At 41.5% G+C, this 19385-nt stretch overlaps 1 protein-coding gene across 3 annotated transcripts in view; it reads right to left on the bottom strand.

The window, feature by feature from the left end:
- LOC146687050 (uncharacterized) overlaps window positions 1-18862 on the bottom strand; it is a 74772-nt gene extending 55910 nt beyond the window's left edge. For 2 of the 3 annotated variants that reach the window (XM_085437931.1, XM_085437935.1), the window contains exons 1-2: window positions 18631-18862; window positions 16893-17105 (exon numbers count right to left, since the gene is read on the bottom strand). In XM_085437931.1, the coding sequence (XP_085294057.1) occupies window positions 16893-17105; window positions 18631-18793 (376 nt within the window). In that variant the 5' untranslated portion in view covers window positions 18794-18862. Of the gene's footprint in view, window positions 1-12271; window positions 13808-16208; window positions 16437-16892; window positions 17106-18630 lie in introns of those variants that run through there. The other variant, XM_085437934.1, reaches the window with a different exon arrangement.
- Window positions 18863-19385: the final 523 nt, after the last annotated feature.

Genomic DNA, 19385 nt, shown 5'->3' with positions numbered 1-19385 from the left:
CCAGGAGACGGGGGCAGTCAGCGTCTGCCCTCGGGAAGGAGACAATGTTATTCTTTGTGTTAAATAAAATTGTCAACATTGATTGTATTGCACCTGTCACTACGCATGAAGGGGCGTTCTAATACCCTGATTTCATAAAACTATGGTGATGTGTTTTTTGAGATGAGATCTGAGACTGTCTGCATACAGTGTCCATCTCCCACGTGTGTGATCATTAAATCATCGTTTGACTCAACCCGACCGGACCAGTGTTGTTATTGTGGGTTTTTTCCTCTGGTGTCCATCCCCAATATTTTGAACCTTAACAGAAGGGAATTGTGGTCTGTGGTCGGAGACTATTTTATGTGGAACTCCATGGAGCATAAAAACATGATGGATGAAGTCAGCTGTTTCAGTGACAGTACAGACAATTTTTCCAAAGCAACGAAATGTACAGATTTTGAAAATCTGACTGCTTTTCCTGAGGTGGGTAACCCTTGACAAAATCTACAGTGATGTGGGACCATGATCTGTGGAGGGTGGCTAGAGGCACGCTGGTGTTCAGGCAAGCACACTTCTGCAAGGGCAGAACTTCCCTCAGACACGGGCTGAGCAAAAGCCTTTTTCAGTTCACAAAAAAAAAAAAAAAATAGGCCGGTGGGTGAAAAGAAAAATACGCTTCGGCCTATGCTAATACCCTTCACCTCAGTTGCCCTACAAGATAGGATAATTTTTCTGTCTTATTGGGCAATGACTGTGGTGAGCAGCTGAAAATCAACAAGCATTACTTCAGGAATCCCCCGCAGCGAATCAACTCCCTGTAGAAGGGCTCTGAAGAAGGGTGCTGAAGAAACTGTGTCACAGAATATTGGCTCAACGGTTGCAGCTGCAGACAGCTGCTGGACACTGTGGATAACTGAGCGGTTACAGGTGACTAAGCAGTGGAGGACCTGGAAAGTGAGGACGAGAATCAAGGGAGTCAGTATGATTAAGCCCCTTGAATGTGTTGAATCTTTCTGGCCAGTTGCTTCACCAAAAGGCAGATCACACAACAGCTCGTTTGAAAGTACTCTTCGTTTTTCAAAGAGCAGCAGGATTGTGGGGTCGCAAACTTTAAAGGCTGTGCAGAATTTCATTAGGGCGGAAAGATGTTGATTCAGGCTTTTGGAACACAATTTAAACCCAAACACAAAATATTCAGTAGATGAGTAAGGTTTGTTGCCGACAGTTATATTGAACATATGCAGGCCAAAAGCCAACAAAGATAAATAAAGACGAAGACTCCCGGGGCACTTCTGAAGAATCACCAGCTCCTCCTCCTTTATTATATAATTTTTCAAAGATTTATTTCCTTAATTATGTCTGTTACAGGAAAAATGTTTCTATGTTTCTTTACCTTCTTTTAAATGTGCAAGCATGCCCTTTTGTTTATGGTTAGATTAGTTTAGAATTATCTTTTTAGACTTTCTCAGCAAAGACATACTGTTTTGGGACATATTGTTTTAGATTGTTTTATCTCTCACAGCCTTCTCCCAGCTCTCTGCTGACGAGACTAGCGCCACATATGGAGTTGTTTATTTTATTTGTTTTGTATTTTCTTATCCTGTTCTCACTGTCTTTCCTATAAAAATTACCAAGCCACTGTTCATGGTGTGAGTTGTTCTTAGCAGCTCACCCGTGTACACGTTTGATAAAGAAAGTAACTTTGTCTCATTGTGTCTTTATTTCTCCTGGGTTTTTTACAGAGTTTCCCCCCAACATTTCTTGGTCCTTCGGAGCCGGAGCGCCTCCATCGTGTCCCATCTCCGTGACCAGTCCACGTTGTTCGTCTGTCGACAGCCCACACACTAGGTGTGTGGTCAAAGACCAAGGGCGTTAAATTCGAGTCTTGGCCAACGTTCTTAGAAAGCGACCCACGGTGGTGGGGCCCGATCGAGGTGGACCAGACCCGGCGACACTGACCAGGTAGATACAGACACACTGACACAATCTTGCGTAAAATCGTATTTTAAATTCAGGGAATTTAAAATAGCGAAAGTAGCTCGTCGCGACTGGAAGCTCCCCACTTCTGTGGGTTTAAAGTAGCTCGTCGGCTGGTAGCTTGGAGCTCGTCGACTGGAAGCTCCCCACTCTTGTGGGTTAGGTTTGGAGCTCTGGGTAGCTCCCCCAGCTGGGTCAAGGGAATAAGTAGCTCGTCTACAGAAAGACTGGCAGCTCCCCTTTATTATAAGGGTTCCGATCGCGCGAATAAGTGTGAATGTGAATGTATGCGTGTGTATTGTTGTAACTAACGGAGCAAGCTGAATTTTCACGGTCCGATAAGAGACTGAGCTGCTCCTACTGTGTTTTTCTTTTACTGCTATTCACTGACGTGCTGGTGAGTTGAGAGAACGGTCGAGTTCCGTCTCGTAAAGTTCACACCGCTTTTGGAAATAGTCCGAAAGTAGAAGGGCGTGTGAGCAACCACTCTCGTCTCTAATACCAGCGAAGGTGATAGCAGCTGTATCGTGTATATATTACTTAAACAAAAATAAGTAAATACATAAATAAGATGGGTAATCAAGCAAGTGAAATTAAAACTCACTCCTGCTGACGAGCAGTGGTGAGAAAAGAAAAGTCCAGACGCCGGACAAAAACAGTGTCTGTAAACTGAGAGATTTAAGAAAACAAAATATAAACAGTCGGGAGAACAGAATCCAACTGCCAGTTTAGTAAAACCAGAAGACGAGACACTGTGCAGTTCCCACAATCCTTTTAGTAAACCATCACCCATTCCTGCAGCCGCATCTGCAGCAACACCCATATCAGGAAGAACATAATAATCCCTTATTAGGTGAAAACTAGAGATCAAAGTAGTTTGAAGTAGTTTAAAAGGGTTGAAAACAGACCCCACTGAGTAGATATAAATATAAAAAGTACGAAATAAAGATGAACAAAGGGAAAATTACAGTAGAAATGATCTTTAGAGTATTTGAAATTAATAATAGCAAGGATAACAACCTGTAAAGTGATATTAACAATGAAACACAGTTGGCATGATGACCATGCCCACAATGTATATAATGAATATAAAGCAAATAATTCACACGAAAATATTTTAATAACATAAATAAAGTATATTAAGGCTGCGTCACTGTTCAGCCAAGGACAGTGTGTGAAAAGGTAACTGTCTCCACCTTGGGAAAAGGATGATTCTGCAGGTCATCTGAAGCCCTTGATGGATACAAAATAAAATATAAATAATATATTATAATAGAACTGCCTGGTCCGCCATGCAACAGAGAGAACAAATGTGACCGCAGATTGGATGAATTCAAAATTATCTGTTTGCTGAATAAGATGATCCTAACTAACAAATTGGCTCAGGAGTAGTATAATGGTACACACTAATAAAACATTATAATATGCTATTGCTGTTATATAAGACAAAGAGGATAATATTAACAATGACATAATATTAATATGAAGAGGCACCTTAATCGGTTATGATGTGAGGTGGATAATTGTTAAGCAGTAGTCTGCATCAAGCTTAAGGTTTGCTGAAACTCAGTGTAATGACATGTGAGATGAAGACAATACGGAGAATAACTAAACTAATGAAGTGCATAGAGGCACTTGACCAGCTTGAAACCTATCATCCTAGAATGACACATTGCTGAGATATAGAGCACACCTATAATAACAACCAATAAGCAAAACCCTGTAGACAACAGCTAAAACTACAGGATTGAGAAGCTGAATTAAATATGTAGACACTGCTAAGCTGATGAGCATGTTCCACATTTTCTTTTCTTTTTATTTATTTGTTTCTTTTAGAGCAGAAGCTGCTGTAACACACCCAAAGAAAGACTCTAGGTCTGACCAACCGTCTCAGTCGTGGGCAAAAAGATGTCAGTCAATAAAATTCTAAAAGATAATTTATTGATGAAAAATATATCAAGAGATAAAAGATAAAACAGTCCAGTGTCCCACTTATGAATTGTATAAAAACACACAGTCCCAAGGCCAGAGCCAGCTATGCCACACGGCCAAGTTGCACCCCACATGTTGCCTTTAACAGGGTTAGAAGTTGTCCTTGGAGACCCACCACCCTGCAAGCATATAGTCAGTGGTCACTCAAGCCTCTGGAACTCTGCTGCCTTTAGGCTGTGGCATATAATAGGCCCTGGCCTGCACAGAGAGACAAAACAACACAGCAGTGTTTGTAGTGTGGGCTATATGTAGACCAGTGTATCAGTGCAATCAAGTACACCTGCCTCTAATTAGTCCAACCCCATTCCAGCCATTGGCTCACCAAAAATGTGACAACCACAAAACCACTCCCAACCCAGTGCAACTTCACACAATAATATGGAGCTGAATTAACACAGGCACATTAGTCTACCATGTTACAAGCTGCATGCTATTAAAAGCCAACATATGGAGACTTCTGCCTTGTTCGGGTGGCAGCATTTTTCTTTTTCTTTTGTGTCCTGACACGTTTATGTTTTTTGTTTTTGTTTGATTATTTTGTTGGTTTTGGAAACGATTTTAAACGAACTTGTGACAATACTTGAGAATCACAGTGACACATAGTGATTAGGCATATGATTGAAAAATGCCTAGGTTTAGAGCTGTGAGCAATGCAAAGTGTATATATATATATATATATATATATATATATATATATATATATATATATATATATATATATATATATATATATATATATATATATATATATATATATATATAGGAAACAACCCTAACTTGAAAGTTTGAAATGTGTGAGATCCATGAATTGTTTGAAAAACTAGAAATTATTCAAAACTGCCTTAAGTGAAAATGTAGTGTTGCATCTATTCTCCCAAACCAAGACAAACAAAAAAGAAGAAGCTTTCTGTAACTTCAAAATAAGGCTGACTGTTGACAATAGACTAAAACACTAATTCGCAGGTGGCTATCAGGAACAGAGAGGCGAGCAAAGTCACAAACACCAAGGCTGCAGACAGCCACGCAGAAACAGCAGATAACATAGAGACAACGCCTGCTAGAACCGTGGAGAGGAAGGTCACTTCCCACGAGATTGTAGGAGTAGAGGACAAATTAGTTGTAAAGTCAGCTTCAGACCACACAACTGTACAACAATTAACTGCCCTTTTAGAACTAGTACACACAGCAAGTGGCCGCAGGTGCTTTATTAAATGCATATGACCCGTCGTGTCCAGTAAATTTGCTAGGTAGAGACGCTCTGACAAAACTTAAGATAGCAGTCATGCCATTCTTTTCTGGTATTAAACCTGAGTGCATGCTAAATGACACCCGCCACATCCACTTTCCAGAAACCGACCGAGTATCACAACATTCTGAGATTTAAACAAACTCCAGGCCCAGATCCACCTTATGATCAGCAAGTGTGGAAGCTAGGAGAACAGCATTTGACCTTACAGCACAGGCCGAAATTGTGTAGGTTACGCAGTAACCACAGATAGTAAAATAATAGAAGCAAAACCCCTTTCTTCTTCGTGTTCTGCACAGAGCGCTGAGCTGATAGCTGTGATACGCGAAAGTGAAATACACAAAGACAAACTAATAAATATACATACAGACAGCCAGTATGTTTTCTCTGCTGTACATCATTTTGCAAAAAATTTGGCATAACAGAGGAATGATTACACCAACTGGAAACCTGGTTCAGCATGCCAACCTCTTACAACGCCTACTGACTCTTTCATTACGACAGGCAACAACTTTGCCGACAGAGCAGCAAAATAGGCGGCACAAAACACAAACATCACATTGATGGCAGTAAACACACATCAGATTCCACTGGATGTGTTGAAAAATGAACAAAAGCAGCAAGCACAGCAGAGCAGGCAAAATGGCTAAAACACGGTGCAGTTCTGACAAACGACTTAATGATGTGTTATGGCAAGCCAGTGTTGCCAAAATTCCTCCACAAAGTGGCGGCATTAGTGACTCATGGCTGTACGCATTTGTCAACGGGGGGACTGACCAGTATTGTCAACTCTCATTTCTACACTGTAAATTTTGAAACCTCAGCAAAACAATTTGTCAGAACGTGCATGACGTGTCAAAAATGTAATGCTCAGGGAAACCTGAGACCACACAATCCATATGGACTTTATTGAGCTAAATGAATGCCAAGGGTAAAAATACACCCTAGTGGTTATAGATGTATTCTCAAAGTGGCCAGAAATCTACCCAGTGAAAAAGGCAGATACAATTTCAGTAGCAAAATGTATGTCTAAGTTGTAGGAAAATAAAGAGATGATTGTAAATGACGAAGAATGTAATGATGTCTATCAAGTGTCTTGCAGATCACAGCCCGGTGACTGGGTTCTGATCAAAGTGCTCCAAAGGAAAAACTGGAGCTTGCAAAATAGCGGAACGACCATCTTGCATCCATCAGAGCCAGTAAGTGAAGCCATCTAAACACAGCTGACAGCAGGCTTGCCCACTTGTTGTGATCTCGCCCGGTGGAGGGGTCAGCTTTCCTGGCCGGGGGGTCTACTCGCGACAGGAGGGTGTGTCCCGTCGTCATGAGGTGGTGGCTCTTAACAACTGCAGCGGCCCTGACCATGGCCGGGCTCCTCACCTTTGCTTCCGTGAGGGACAACAAGTCACGTTATATGGAGAAAAGGCAGACACTGTATGACAAAGGAAAGTACACCAAGTTTCCCCATGGCTATGCCACTAATTTCTGGTGGCAGTTTATGAACACTACAGCTTACTTGAATAATAAAACTGACTGCTATGCAAATACATATACACTTTCTGCCCACCGAGGAACGAGAGGAAGTGTATGGACTGTTCACTCAACGAAACCTGTGCCAGTAACGCGACACTGATGAGCCTCAACTGTCGCTCCAACTACAGCTACCGAATGATACTACAAACAAAGACTCATTACCAGACAGGATGTGCACGGACGGCACCAAGCAGTAAAGGAACCAGAGTTTCGCATCTGAGGAGGAGTGAAATTCTTACAGAGCTTGATCCCCGGCATTGGAGTTGCCGAGGTGCGGGATCACGTGGAAATCAACCGATATGCTCTGCTACGACACATCAACTTGACTAAGACCCTGGGAACCGCCTTAGCAGGAGAACAGCAGGCCATCAGAACGATGGTGCTGCAGAACAGACTGACACTAGACCTGCTAACAGCATCACAAGGAGGAGTTTGCAAGCTGATCGGGGAAACATGTTGCACTTTTATCCCTGATGGATACGAAACTGGAGGAGACATTTATGAAGCTTTGCAGAATTTGACCGCTCTGCAAAAATATGTCACTGAACACACACCTGGAGCAGCTACAGCACAAAGCTGGCTGGACTGGCTGGACTGGCTGTTCAGCGGTTCATGGCTGGCTGCTGTAGCAAAGCCATTTTTCCTTCTAGGTCTCATCATGATAGCACTGCTCATATTAGTGTTGTGTGTGTTGCCATGTCTAAGAGTAATGATTTCACAGATGATAACAACTACAATGACTGCTTATGTTGCCGTGCCTGAAGAAGAACAACATCCCGTTGCAATTCTGTTAGAGGAGAACTTGTACTAGCTGCTAATAAATGACGTGGTGATTAAAAATGACTTGTCAAGTGATCATGCACTGATTAAAACATTAGTAGGTTATGCAAGTTTTCATGCTTTTATTTTTTTGACGTCTTGAGTTTTAAACATAAAGTTTGTCATTTTAAATATAAAGTTTTCATGCTATTATTTTTTTTGAAGTCTTGAGTTTTAAACATAAAGTTTTTCATTTTAAATATAACGTTTTCATGCTTTTATTTTTTGAAGTCTTCAGTTTTAAACATAAAGTTTTTCATTTTAAATGTAACGTTTTCATGCTTTTATTTTTTTGAAGTTTTCAGTTTTAAACATAAAGTTTCCATTTTAAATATGAAGTTTTCATTATTTTACATATAAAGTTTTCAATTTAAGGTTTGCATCGTTTTAAGTATAAGGTGTCATGCTTGTATTTTTTGAAGTTTTCATTTTATAATATAAGGTTTTCATCCTTGTATTTTTTGAAGTTTTCATTTTACATATTAGGTTTTCATCATTTTTAAATATAAAGTTTTCATTTTACTTTTCATCCTTTATTTTTTGTAGTTTTAGTTTTATTATTTTTTCTTGTTTATTCCACTTCTTATTTCATTTACTATGATTTTCATTTACTATGTTTTTCTTTGTATTATTTTCTTTTGTTTTATTCTTTAGACCAAATGACTTCCATTTCTGCTATGCTGACATTTTGAGAATTTAAAAATTGCTTAAGATACTTAATAAATAACCTTCACAGACAATTGTTGTATACATTTAAAATAAGTTAAAACAGGAGGGAATGTTACAGGAAAAATGTTTCTATGTTTCTTTACCTTCTTTTAAATGTGCAAGCATGCCCTTTTGTCTATGGTTAGATTAGTTTAGAATTATCTTTTTAGACTTTCTCAGCAAAGACATACTGTTTTGGGACATATTGTTTTAGATTGTTTTATCTCTCACAGCCTTCTCCCAGCTCTCTGCTGACGAGACTAGCGCCACATATGGAGTTGTTTATTTTATTTGTTTTGTATTTTCTTATCCTGTTCTCACTGTCTTTCCTATAAAAATTACCAAGCCACTGTGCATGGTGTGAGTTGTTCTTAGCAGCTCACCCGTGTACACGTTTGATAAAGAAAGTAACTTTGTCTCATTGTGTCTTTATTTCTCCTGGGTTTTTTACAGAGTTTCCCCCCAACAATGTCCAAATCAAATTTTTCTTAAAAACTTTGCTTCCTCTATGATAATCAACACTTGTCTTGCATAACTTTCTGGGATTTCTTCCAATGACCTCTTCAGCCATTATCTTTATAGTTTATTTTGACAGGTCTTGACTGAGGTGAGTTCATAGGGTCAGGAATAATGGCTGTTATGTCAGCTTTACAGTGAGAAGCAATTAATACTACTTCAGATTTTTATTCCTTTAAAACAATTTGCACTACCAAATGTAAGGTACAAGTTTTCGTAATTAGGCTATCCTCGGATACAGGAGGAACAATGCGGTTTTCGTCCTGGTCGCGGAACACTGGACCAGCTCTCTATCCTCTCGAGGATACTTGAGGGTGCATGGGAGTTTGCCCAACCAGTCTACATGTGTTTTGTGGACTTGGAGAAGGCATTCGACCGTGTCCCTCGGGGTGTCCTGTGGGAGGTGTTGCGGGAGTATGGGGTGTCTGGCCCATTGCTACGGGCCATTCGATCCCTATACAACCGTTGCAAGAGCTTGGTTTGCATTGCCGGCAATAAGTCGGACTCGTTCCCGGTGGGTGATGGGCTCCGCCAGGGTTGCCCTTTGTCTCCGGTTCTGTTCATAACTTTTATGGACAGGATTTCTAGGCGCAGCCAAGTGGCGGAGGGCTTTCGCTTTGGTGGCCTCAGAATCTCATCTCTGATTTTTGCAGATGATGTGGTTCTGTTGGCTTCATCGGGTGAGGGCCTCCAGCTCGCACTGGAACGGTTCGCAGCAGAGTGTGAAGCAGCGGGAATGAGGATCAGCACCTCCAAATCTGAGGCCATGGTTCTCAGCCGGAAAAGGGTGGAGTGCCCACTCCGGGTCGGGGATGAGTTCCTGCCCCAAGTGGAGGAGTTCAAGTATCTCGGGGTCTTGTTCGCGAGTGATGGGAGAAGGGAGCCGGAGATCGACAGACGGATTGGGGCTGCAGCTGCAGTAATGCGGACGCTGCACCGGTCCGTCGTGGTGAAGAGGGAGCTGAGTGTAAAAGCGAAGCTCTCAATTTACCGGTCGATCTACGTCCCTACCCTCACCTATGGCCACGAGCTGTGGGTAGTGACCGAAAGAACAAGATCGCGGATACAAGCGGCAGAAATGAGCTTCCTCCGAAGGGTGGCTGGCCTCTCCCTTAGAGATAGGGTGAGAAGTTCGGCCATCCGGGAGGGGCTCAGAGTAGAGCAGCTGCTGCTCCACATCGAAAGGAGCCAGCTGAGGTGGTTCGGGCATCTGACAAGGATGCCCCCTGGGTGAGGTGTTCCAGGCATGTCCCACCGGGAGGAGGCCCCGGGGCAGACCCAGGACACGCTGGAGAGATTATATCTCTCGGCTGGCCTGGGAACGCCTTGGTATTCCCCCGGATAAGCTGGAGGAGGTGGCTGGGGAGAGGGAGGTCTGGGCCTCTTTGCTTAGGCTGCTGCCCCCGCGACCCGGCCTCGAATAAAGCGGATGAAGATGGATGGCTATTCTACAACTTTGGACAGCTTGGACCTTCCAAATGACTCATATAGATAAAAATAATTACCAGATGCATCTTTGTCTAGTTTCCACCACACATGTCACAAACCTGTCAAAATGGAAAACAGCACTGTCAAAGTTACTTTTTTTTTTTTTTTTAGATCCAAATTATTAAAGCTCAAAACAGCAGCTGGGTATCAACAGGTGTTCACATAAAAGTACGATATAAACATAGATACTGACATAAATATATGGGTCACAAACAATTCGAGTAAATGGATCAATTGCTTAACAGTGTCATTCCCTGTAAATTCCCCTTCCCCTTCCTTTAATTACCAGATTCCACATCATTCCTATCACACCCACAGGCTTTGCCATGAGACTGGGCTGGGCTGGGCAATCTCCGAAATCATCGAAGAACTTCTGCAGGCTCTATCTTGACAAACCAGCCATACAGTGGGGCAAAAAAGTATTTAGTCAGCCACCGATTGTGCAAGTTTCCCCACTTAAAATGATGACAGAGGTCAGTAATTTGCACCAGAGGTACACTCCAACTGTGAGAGACAGAATGTGAAAAAAAATCCATGAATTCACATGGTAGGATTTGTAAAGAATTTATTCGTAAATCAGGGTGGAAAATAAGTATTTGGTCACCTCAAACAAGGAAAATCTCTGGCTCTCACAGACCTGTAACGTCTTCTGTAAGAAGCTTTTCTGTCCCCCACTCGTTACCTGTATGAATGGCACCTGTTTGAATCCATCATCTGTATAAAAGACACCTGTCCACAGCCTCAAACAGTCAGTCAGACTCCAAACTCCGCCATGGCCAAGACCAAAGAGCTTTCGAAGGACACCAGGAAAAGTATTGTAGACCTGCACCAGACTGGGAAGAGTGAATCTACAATAGGCAAGCAGCTTGGTGTGAAAAAATCAACTGTGGGAGCAATCATCAGAAAATGGAAGACATACAAGACCACTGATAATCTCCCTCGATCTGGGGCTCCACGCAAGATCTCATCCCGTGGGGTTAAAATGATCATGAGAACGGTGAGCAAAGATCCCAGAACCACACGGGGGGACCTGGTGAATGACCTGCAGAGAGCTGGGACCAAAGTAACAAAGGTCACCATCAGTAACACACTACAACGGCAGGGAATCAAATCCCGCAGTGCCAGACGTGTTCCGCTGCTGAAGCCAGTGCATGTCCAGGCCCGTCTGAAGTTTGCCAGAGAGCACATGGATGATACAGCAGAGGATTGGGAGAATGTCATGTGGTCAGATGAAACCAAAGTAGAACTTTTTGGTATAAACTCAACTCGTCGTGTTTGGAGGAAGAAGAATACTGAGTTGCATCCCAAGAACACCATACCTACTGTGAAGCATGGGGGTGGAAACATCATGCTATGGGGCTGTTTTTCTGCCAAGGGGACAGGACGACTGATCCGTGTTAAGGACAGAATGAATGGGGCCATGTATCGTGAGATTTTGAGCCAAAACCACCTTCCATCAGTGAGAACTTTGAAGATGAAACGAGGCTGGGTCTTCCAACATGACAATGATCCAAAACACACCGCCCGGGCAACAAAGGAGTGGCTCCGTAAGAAGCATTTGAAAGTCCTGGAGTGGCCTAGCCAGTCTCCAGACCTCAACCCCATAGAAAATCTGTGGCGGGAGTTGAAAGTCCGTGTTGCTCGGCGACAGCCCCAAAACATCACTGCTCTCGAGAAGATCTGCATGGAGGAATGGGCCAAAATACCAGCTACTGTGTGTGCAAACCTGGTAAAGACCTATAGTAAACGTTTGACCTCTGTTATTGCCAACAAAGGTTATGTTACAAAGTATTGAGTTGTATTTTTGTTATTGACTAAATACTCATTTTCCACCCTGATTTACGAATAAATTCTTTACAAATCCTACCATGTGGATTCATGGATTTTTTTTTCACATTCTGTCTCTCACAGTTGAAGTGTACCTCTGGTGCAAATTACTGACCTCTGTCATCATTTTAGGGGGGGGGGAACTTGCACAATCGGTGGCTGACTAAATACTTTTTTGCCCCACTGTATATCTGAAGATTAAACCACTACATTCTTGGCTAAAAAAAATATATTGATAGTGTATTTGGTGACACACAAACAGGGTATTTCAAAGTACAGTTCAGTTAGTTTCCACATGCCAGTTGTTGGTGTGGAGAAACGCCCAGAAAAAAGAATGGCAACCCGGCCAAAGCAATGGTTTTGACTCGAACAGCGTTTACCCCAAACCTCTATTTATTGACACATTGAATTGAATTATTTAATGGTGTATTTAATCAATTCATTTTTGTCACTTCTATCCCTCCATTCCTCGATATGTACACAGCCATTTTTTAAACAGATATTCTCTAGTGTATTTTTGAGAAATTCTTTTTGCATCAAGACAAAAAGTATCTCAAGCACTGTTCAAAGAGAACCTTTAGCCAAGTCAAAGCCCACAAATAAAAAAAAAGGCAGAAAAAAGTTAGTTTTTTTTTTTGTCCACAGGTAAACATAGAAATTGAGCTTCTGAAAACCTTTTGAAAATAAAGTTTTGTCAGACGCCGAGTTTCCAAAGATCCAAACACTTTGTTTTACCATCAACATTTTCTAAAAATTAAACTTGGCACGCAGTATGGTTTCCTATATGCATTTTCAACTGTACTGAAGAACTAAATTTTTTCCCACAGGTGTTACAACAATGTGGTTTCTCACCTGTATGACATTCCATGTGCGTTTTCAAATGGTCCTTCCGATTAAATCTTTTCCCACAGGTGCTACACGAATGCGGCTTCTCACCTGTATGATATTCCATGTGCATTTTCAAATGTTCCTTCCGATTATATCTTTTCCCACAGGTGCTACAAGAATGCGGCTTCTCACCTGTATGAATTTGTATGTGTCTAGTCAGGTGTGACTTCCGACTAAATCTTTTCCCACAGGTGCTACAAGAATGCGGCTTCTCACTTGTGTGAATTTTCATGTGTATTTTCAGATTTGTTACTACATTAAATCTTTCCCCACATATGCTACAAAAATATGGCTTCTCACTTGTGTGAATTCGCATGTGACTATTCAACTGCCCCTTCTGACTAAAGCTTTTCCCACAAGTGGTACAACAATGCGGCTTCTCACCTGTGTGAATTTTCATGTGTTCAGTTAAATATGCCTTTAGAGTAAATCTTTTCCCACAGGTGCTACAACAATGTGGCTTCTCACCTGTGTGAATTTTCATATGTCGATTCAAGTTTTCCATCCTTTTAAATATTTTCCCACAGGTGCCACATAAATGTACTGTCTTGGAATTTTGAACTGGCAGCTCTGATACGATTTCCTCCAACCTATTTCTGTGTAAGTTATCATCCTTGCTTTCATCCTGATCTGTGTCAGGAGAGTTGTGAGAAAGGAGCTGGTCACTACTTAGGTCTGGTTCACCCTGGTCACTTTCTTTACGAGCAGGAAAAGTTTGAGTCTCTTGCTTTCGTACAAACGGTTTTCCCTCTTCAGTGGTACTGAGTTCCTCCTGTTCCCCTTTAATCTGCAAAAGATCCTCCTGTTCTTTAAAGTCATGTTGTGGAAAATCTGAAGGGACAAAAAAACAAAACATATATTTTAGAAATTACAAGGTAACCTTAGCCATTAGCAGGTCTCCACATGGTAAGCATGTCGCTCAGATAAGCCAATAAAAGGCATGTTGGGGGAGAAGTTGTTTTGCTGACTCAGTGAGACCATTTTGGCTGCTCATTTACAAACCCTATGAAAAACACTCTTCTTCTGTGATCGATTTAAGTTTGGAATCGTACATTTCAGAAAAAAGAACATAAATATTTAACAATATTTATCCCAAACCGTAATGTCGTAGAGTATTTTTTTTTCCATTCCATGCTGCAAGGGAAACCTGGAATTCTTTAAACTGACTGAAAAAAATAAAATGAAAATCGATGAGGTGGAAACTTTAAACTCAAACACTTCACTTCTTGCTTTCTGCTCAGTTTTTGTATCATTTAATGGAGGAAATCTAATTTATGAAAATAAAAAGATAATCAAACATTAGGGGCAGTTTCAAAACAACACAAAAATTCAGCTATAACAAAAACTGTGAGATTCTCATAAATATTACTCTGACTAATAATTCCAGGGTTTTGTTGTCTTCTAAATGTGATAGTGGCTTTTCCAGCTCTTTTAGTTTAATTATTAGGGGCGATCGTGGCTCAAGAGCTGGGAGTTTGCCTTGCAATCGGAAGGTTGCCAGTTCGAGCCCTGGCTTGGACAGTCTCGGTCGTTGTGTCCTTGGGCAAGACACTTCACCCGTTGCCTACTGGTGGTGGTCAGAGGGCCCGGTGGCGCCAGTGTCCGGCAGCCTCGCCTCTGTCAGTGCGCCCCAGGGTGGCTGTGGCTACAATGTAGCTTGCCATCACCAGTGTGTGTGAATGGGTGGATGACTGGATATGTAAAGCGCTTTGGGGTCCTTAGGGACTAGTAAAGCGCTATATAAATGCAGGCCATTTACCATTTATTAAGAGAAACATTAATAAAACTCTTCAATTTAACCAGTTTGCCTCCCCACCTCCTTTTTTCAACCCGGACACTTTTTGTTACTTTCCCTCATCTCCCGGACCTTTTAGGGAAACGTAACACAGGGTGTTGTGCGATTGTTGTGGTTTCTTTCTAATATTGTAGAGTCTTTACCTTACAGTATAAAGCCTTCAGGACACCGTTGTTGGGATTATTTCCCTATATGAATAAAACATATTGAGAATGAGTGAAAAAGGTCGTGTTACACAAGCTAAAGAATTATTTATCCACAAATCATAGTGGGAGTTGATTAAAAAGGATATGGGACACTTTTCTGTAATAATGCCATACGACTGCACACAAGCAAATGCAGAACTTACCGCCACATAAAATCCTTCCTAACTATTAGGGTTGTGTGACTGAACGCATATATAGACTATCGACGATAGGCTGAGCCCATAGGAGATTGTTTTTACACGGGCAATTTATTTATTTATTTGCCCATGAGTACGTTTGCTATTAATGATGGAGCTAATAGAAGGAGTCAAAAAATAATAAATAAATAAATAGTGCTGTTTTAACAGCACCCCCTTTCATCTTCAAATAAATGCACCCTCCTCAGAGTGCGCCCAAGTGCTTGTTGATAGAGCTGTAGAAGCTGGTGATAGCCGAGCATACTGAGCAGGATGGTGGACACGTACGTTCTCATGCAAGTTAGTCGTGTTTAAGCACTTTGCTCGCACGACACGTCTCCACAAGCGGCACACGGCTTTGGTTACATCCTTAGTTCTCATCTTGTTTAAAGCCTTTATATTTTTCTAGTTCTGTCAAAATCCCTGAAATGTCTCTGTCAACGCATTTCGGGCAGTTTGTCCAAAGTTTGTTCATTTTGTACTCCAGATGGGTTGAGCGAGTTAAAAGTTTTAATTGGTGGCACACCAAAAACATAATTTAAAGTTTCTTTCTTTCTTTTTTCTTTTTTAAACATGCTGTTGTCAAATATAGGTCACTTGAAAAATGTGGCCAAAAAAAGAAAGAAAAGTATTACATGCCTAGTTAATTTCCTGTTATTAAATTTGATATTCACTGTAAGTGCGCCTGCAGGTGCAGGGGCGCAGGACAGGCAAAGGAGTGACGACTGCAATTCGTGAGGGACAAAGAAAGTGACAATATGAATGGCAAAAAAGTATATGCAGGAATAATTAAAAAGTTGATGTGTCAACTCATTGTAGGGAGTCTTCCTCTCTCTTGTACTCAATTATTTCCAACATAGGACAGTCCTGACAAGGGCGACACTGTGAGGGCTACACATTTTGGCTCTTAGAATATTACATCATGTTTCCTTATTGCAGTTGGACCTTAGATTCTCCATGTGTCTCTATAACATACCTCTGAGGTCTGATAAGGATCCAACAGGAGTTAGATTTCTTAACACAAAACTGAGTCTGTCTATTAAAGTTTTGCATACCTATTCTTTCCAACTTTACTTCAGGGTTCCACATGATGTCCAGCTCCTGCCCAGTCCAGACGAGGACGTCTTTGGTTTTTGGCTTCAGTGAAAGCTGCTCTTCTTCCTGATTGAGGGAGATTTCCTCCTGTTCCTCTTTAGTTTCTGGAAGATCTGGGTCCTCCTGGTTGAGACTGGAGTTCCTCTCCTGGCTACAGTTTTCCTTACAATCATGTTGCTGTGGGAGGTCTTGACGGACACAACACACAAGAAAAAATTAACACTGTGAGCAGGTCTCCCAGATATGTGAGCGATATTTAAATATTCTCTCTCATGCAGTGAACAGCAAAGAATTCTGTTTACATACAGAAAGTCATAATTTATGAGGCGTACAGCTCGCTACTCCAACTTGGTCCTTGTGGGTATTTTTCTACATTCTGCATACAGTTCTGGGTCAACTTGACTTAAATCTATATGGAGGAAATTTTTGTTTTTTATTAAACAACAGAAGATTTTAAACCCAGTTTTTATTTTACTGTGCTAACAGAAAACACGTCTTAGGTGAGGTAGTATGCCAGGTGGTAATGCATGTGTCATTGTGAGCTCTCTTCCTGAGGAGTCAACTCTGATATCATCGCCTGATGTTTTAATATGAGTCTTATTCATTTCAGTATTATGAAATCTGTATATTACAGTTTTACATACCTGTTGTGGTCAGCTCTACTCCAGGTTTACACAACAAATCCAGCTGTTCTCCGGTCCACACATCAATTTCTTCAGCCTCCTGCTTCAGTTCAAGTGGCTCTCCTTCCTCACTGCTGCACATTTCCTCCTCCTGTACCTCTTTAGTCTGTGGAGGCTCTGGGCCCTGCTGGTGGAGACTGGAGCTCCTCTCCTGGTCAAAGACCTGCTGATCACCTTCGTGTTCAGCAAAGGGACAGAAGAAATCAGTAACTAATGTGATCACAAGAAAGATCAAGAACAATTAAAAGGGAGTTGAGAACTAAGCTTATGGTTTCACGGCCTCTTGCGTTCTTGCAGATGTTGCCACAGAAACATTCACTCCTGGCCATTTTTTCACTGGGCGACACTGATAACCTTAAAGCCGTCTGGGGTCTAATTTTTAAAAGTGACCGCCAGTGATCGTCACAAAATGTGCAAACAAACAAAATAAACAAATGAACAGCAGCATGATCTGAATATGATCATGAAAGCTATTGACCAAGCATCATTTAGGCCGCCTGGTAATTTTTGGTCATTTTGGCTGTAAACGGGCCAGAAATCAAACTAAAAGTGAATACTTTTGCCCCCTGGCACTCATTTTACATTATTGTATTGTTATGGCAATGAAACAACAGTTTAAAGTGAAAAAAAAAAGGACTGTTTTTTTTTCAGATTTATAGTTAAGTGGAAACTGATATTGTTAGGTTTTGTATTGTTGGTTGTCATTTATGCTTAGAAATATCTACTTATATATGCTTAGAGTTTTATAATTAGTTTTAGATTGGTAGAGGTTTGATCCTTAATAGTCTGCATTCCAGAACACTCTGGGAGCATGGGAGAGGTCGTACCTTCTCTTATTGTTTTATGGTAGGATAAACGTGGCTATATCTGTTTTAGGCTAAGTGCCTTTTGTTTAGATGAACTGCTGGACTTCCAGACCAGCAGGTTTAGGGAAGTCATTTATGGGGTCACACACACACACACACACACACACACACACACACACACACACACACACACACACACAGTACTCTTTGTTTGTATGTAGACGTCGTATGTTAATGAACCTATGTATATTCATGTAACCTCAATAAAAGAGCAGTGTTACGGGGGAGCGGACGAGAGCAACTGGTTTGTCCGGTTCTCTCCCGCGCACGAGAAACATGAAGAACTTTGTCTTGCTTTGCTGTGTAATTATATTGTCTTAAACGTTCAAGCTACAAACCTAATATTAATTCAACAGGAACAAACGTAACACAACATCAACTATACTAAATATGTACAATAAAGTTTTTGAGCAATGGCCACTCAGTCTTTTAAATTTCGAGGCCTTTTTGGAGCGTTGCCACTTTTCCATACATGTGATTGGACCGTCACTGCTCGTGTTTTCTAATGATGCACCGTAAAGTTTCGTAAAGCTCTTCTTCGTGTCTTTACTTTATTGTACTTTATTGAGCCCCGTGGGGAAATTGCTCTCTGCATTTAACCCATTCACTCAGTGAAGCAGTGGGCAGCCATTGGGCGCCCGGGGAGCAGTGTGTAGGGACACCAAACATCCCCGTAAAACTCAGCCTCTCTTCTTTCAGTAACCCTGTAATTTCTTTTTCTAGCTTACATAGTCGATAAGTTACGGTAGTGTGAAGCGCACATGGTAAAATCTAAGCAGAGTTGAGTTCCCGCAAGGATCCCGCAACCCCCATTCCTCCACAAATTTACACACCTGTATTGTGCGACTTTATCCCGGGTCTGATATCCAGCGGTCTTAGCTGACGGATCTCCTCCTCATACCGGACGATCGTTTTTTCAAACTCTGAGAAGATTTGTTCTGCGGCAGCAGTTAATGTCTCCTTGATAACCTCTCTCAGATACTGGACTGAAGACATTATTGCGACAACAACTGATACCGCCAAATCAAAGTCTTCAAATATAACTCGCGATGCAAGCGCTCAGTGACGTCATTTCCGCTATTCTTCTTCGATCTTAAGCTGGAAGTATCAAAGGCGTAATACTGCCCTCATCAGGTCAGTCTAACAAAAATCAAGTCCTGACATAAAGTCTGGTACTTTGGAGAAACCTGGATAAAGAATTTATCATTTAACATTAAAATTTAGATCAAAGCTCAAAACATTATGAAAGCTTCGTGAATTAGAGTGTTTTCTGTTTCTTTGAAACACAGACAATAGTACATTTAATAAACAGAAAAGGGTCGATTTCATTTTAATGAACTCAGCAATGTCTCCAGCGTTGTAACGAGAAAGTCCAGCATAAAGCAGCTGAGTGAATGTGGTCTGGACTCTGTGGAGGAGAGTCATGGTTTCAGAGACGCTGTAGAAGGACAAAATACCTGCTCTGTGATCCAGGTACACTCCTACTCTGGAGGAACGAGGACCTGAGACAGATAATATTCTTGTATGTGATTGCTACACATACTCCCCCACTCCACCTCCCAGTAACAACATACAGTCAGACTCCCTC

The sequence above is a fragment of the Copadichromis virginalis genome, linkage group LG18 (assembly GCF_057382275.1).
Source record: "Copadichromis virginalis isolate Kocher_CV1m ecotype Utaka linkage group LG18, C_Virginalis_male_GT1.1, whole genome shotgun sequence".
NCBI lineage: Eukaryota > Metazoa > Chordata > Actinopteri > Cichliformes > Cichlidae > Copadichromis > Copadichromis virginalis.
Note: the sequence above shows the minus strand (reverse complement) of the source record. Positions and strands in the feature narration are given on the sequence as shown.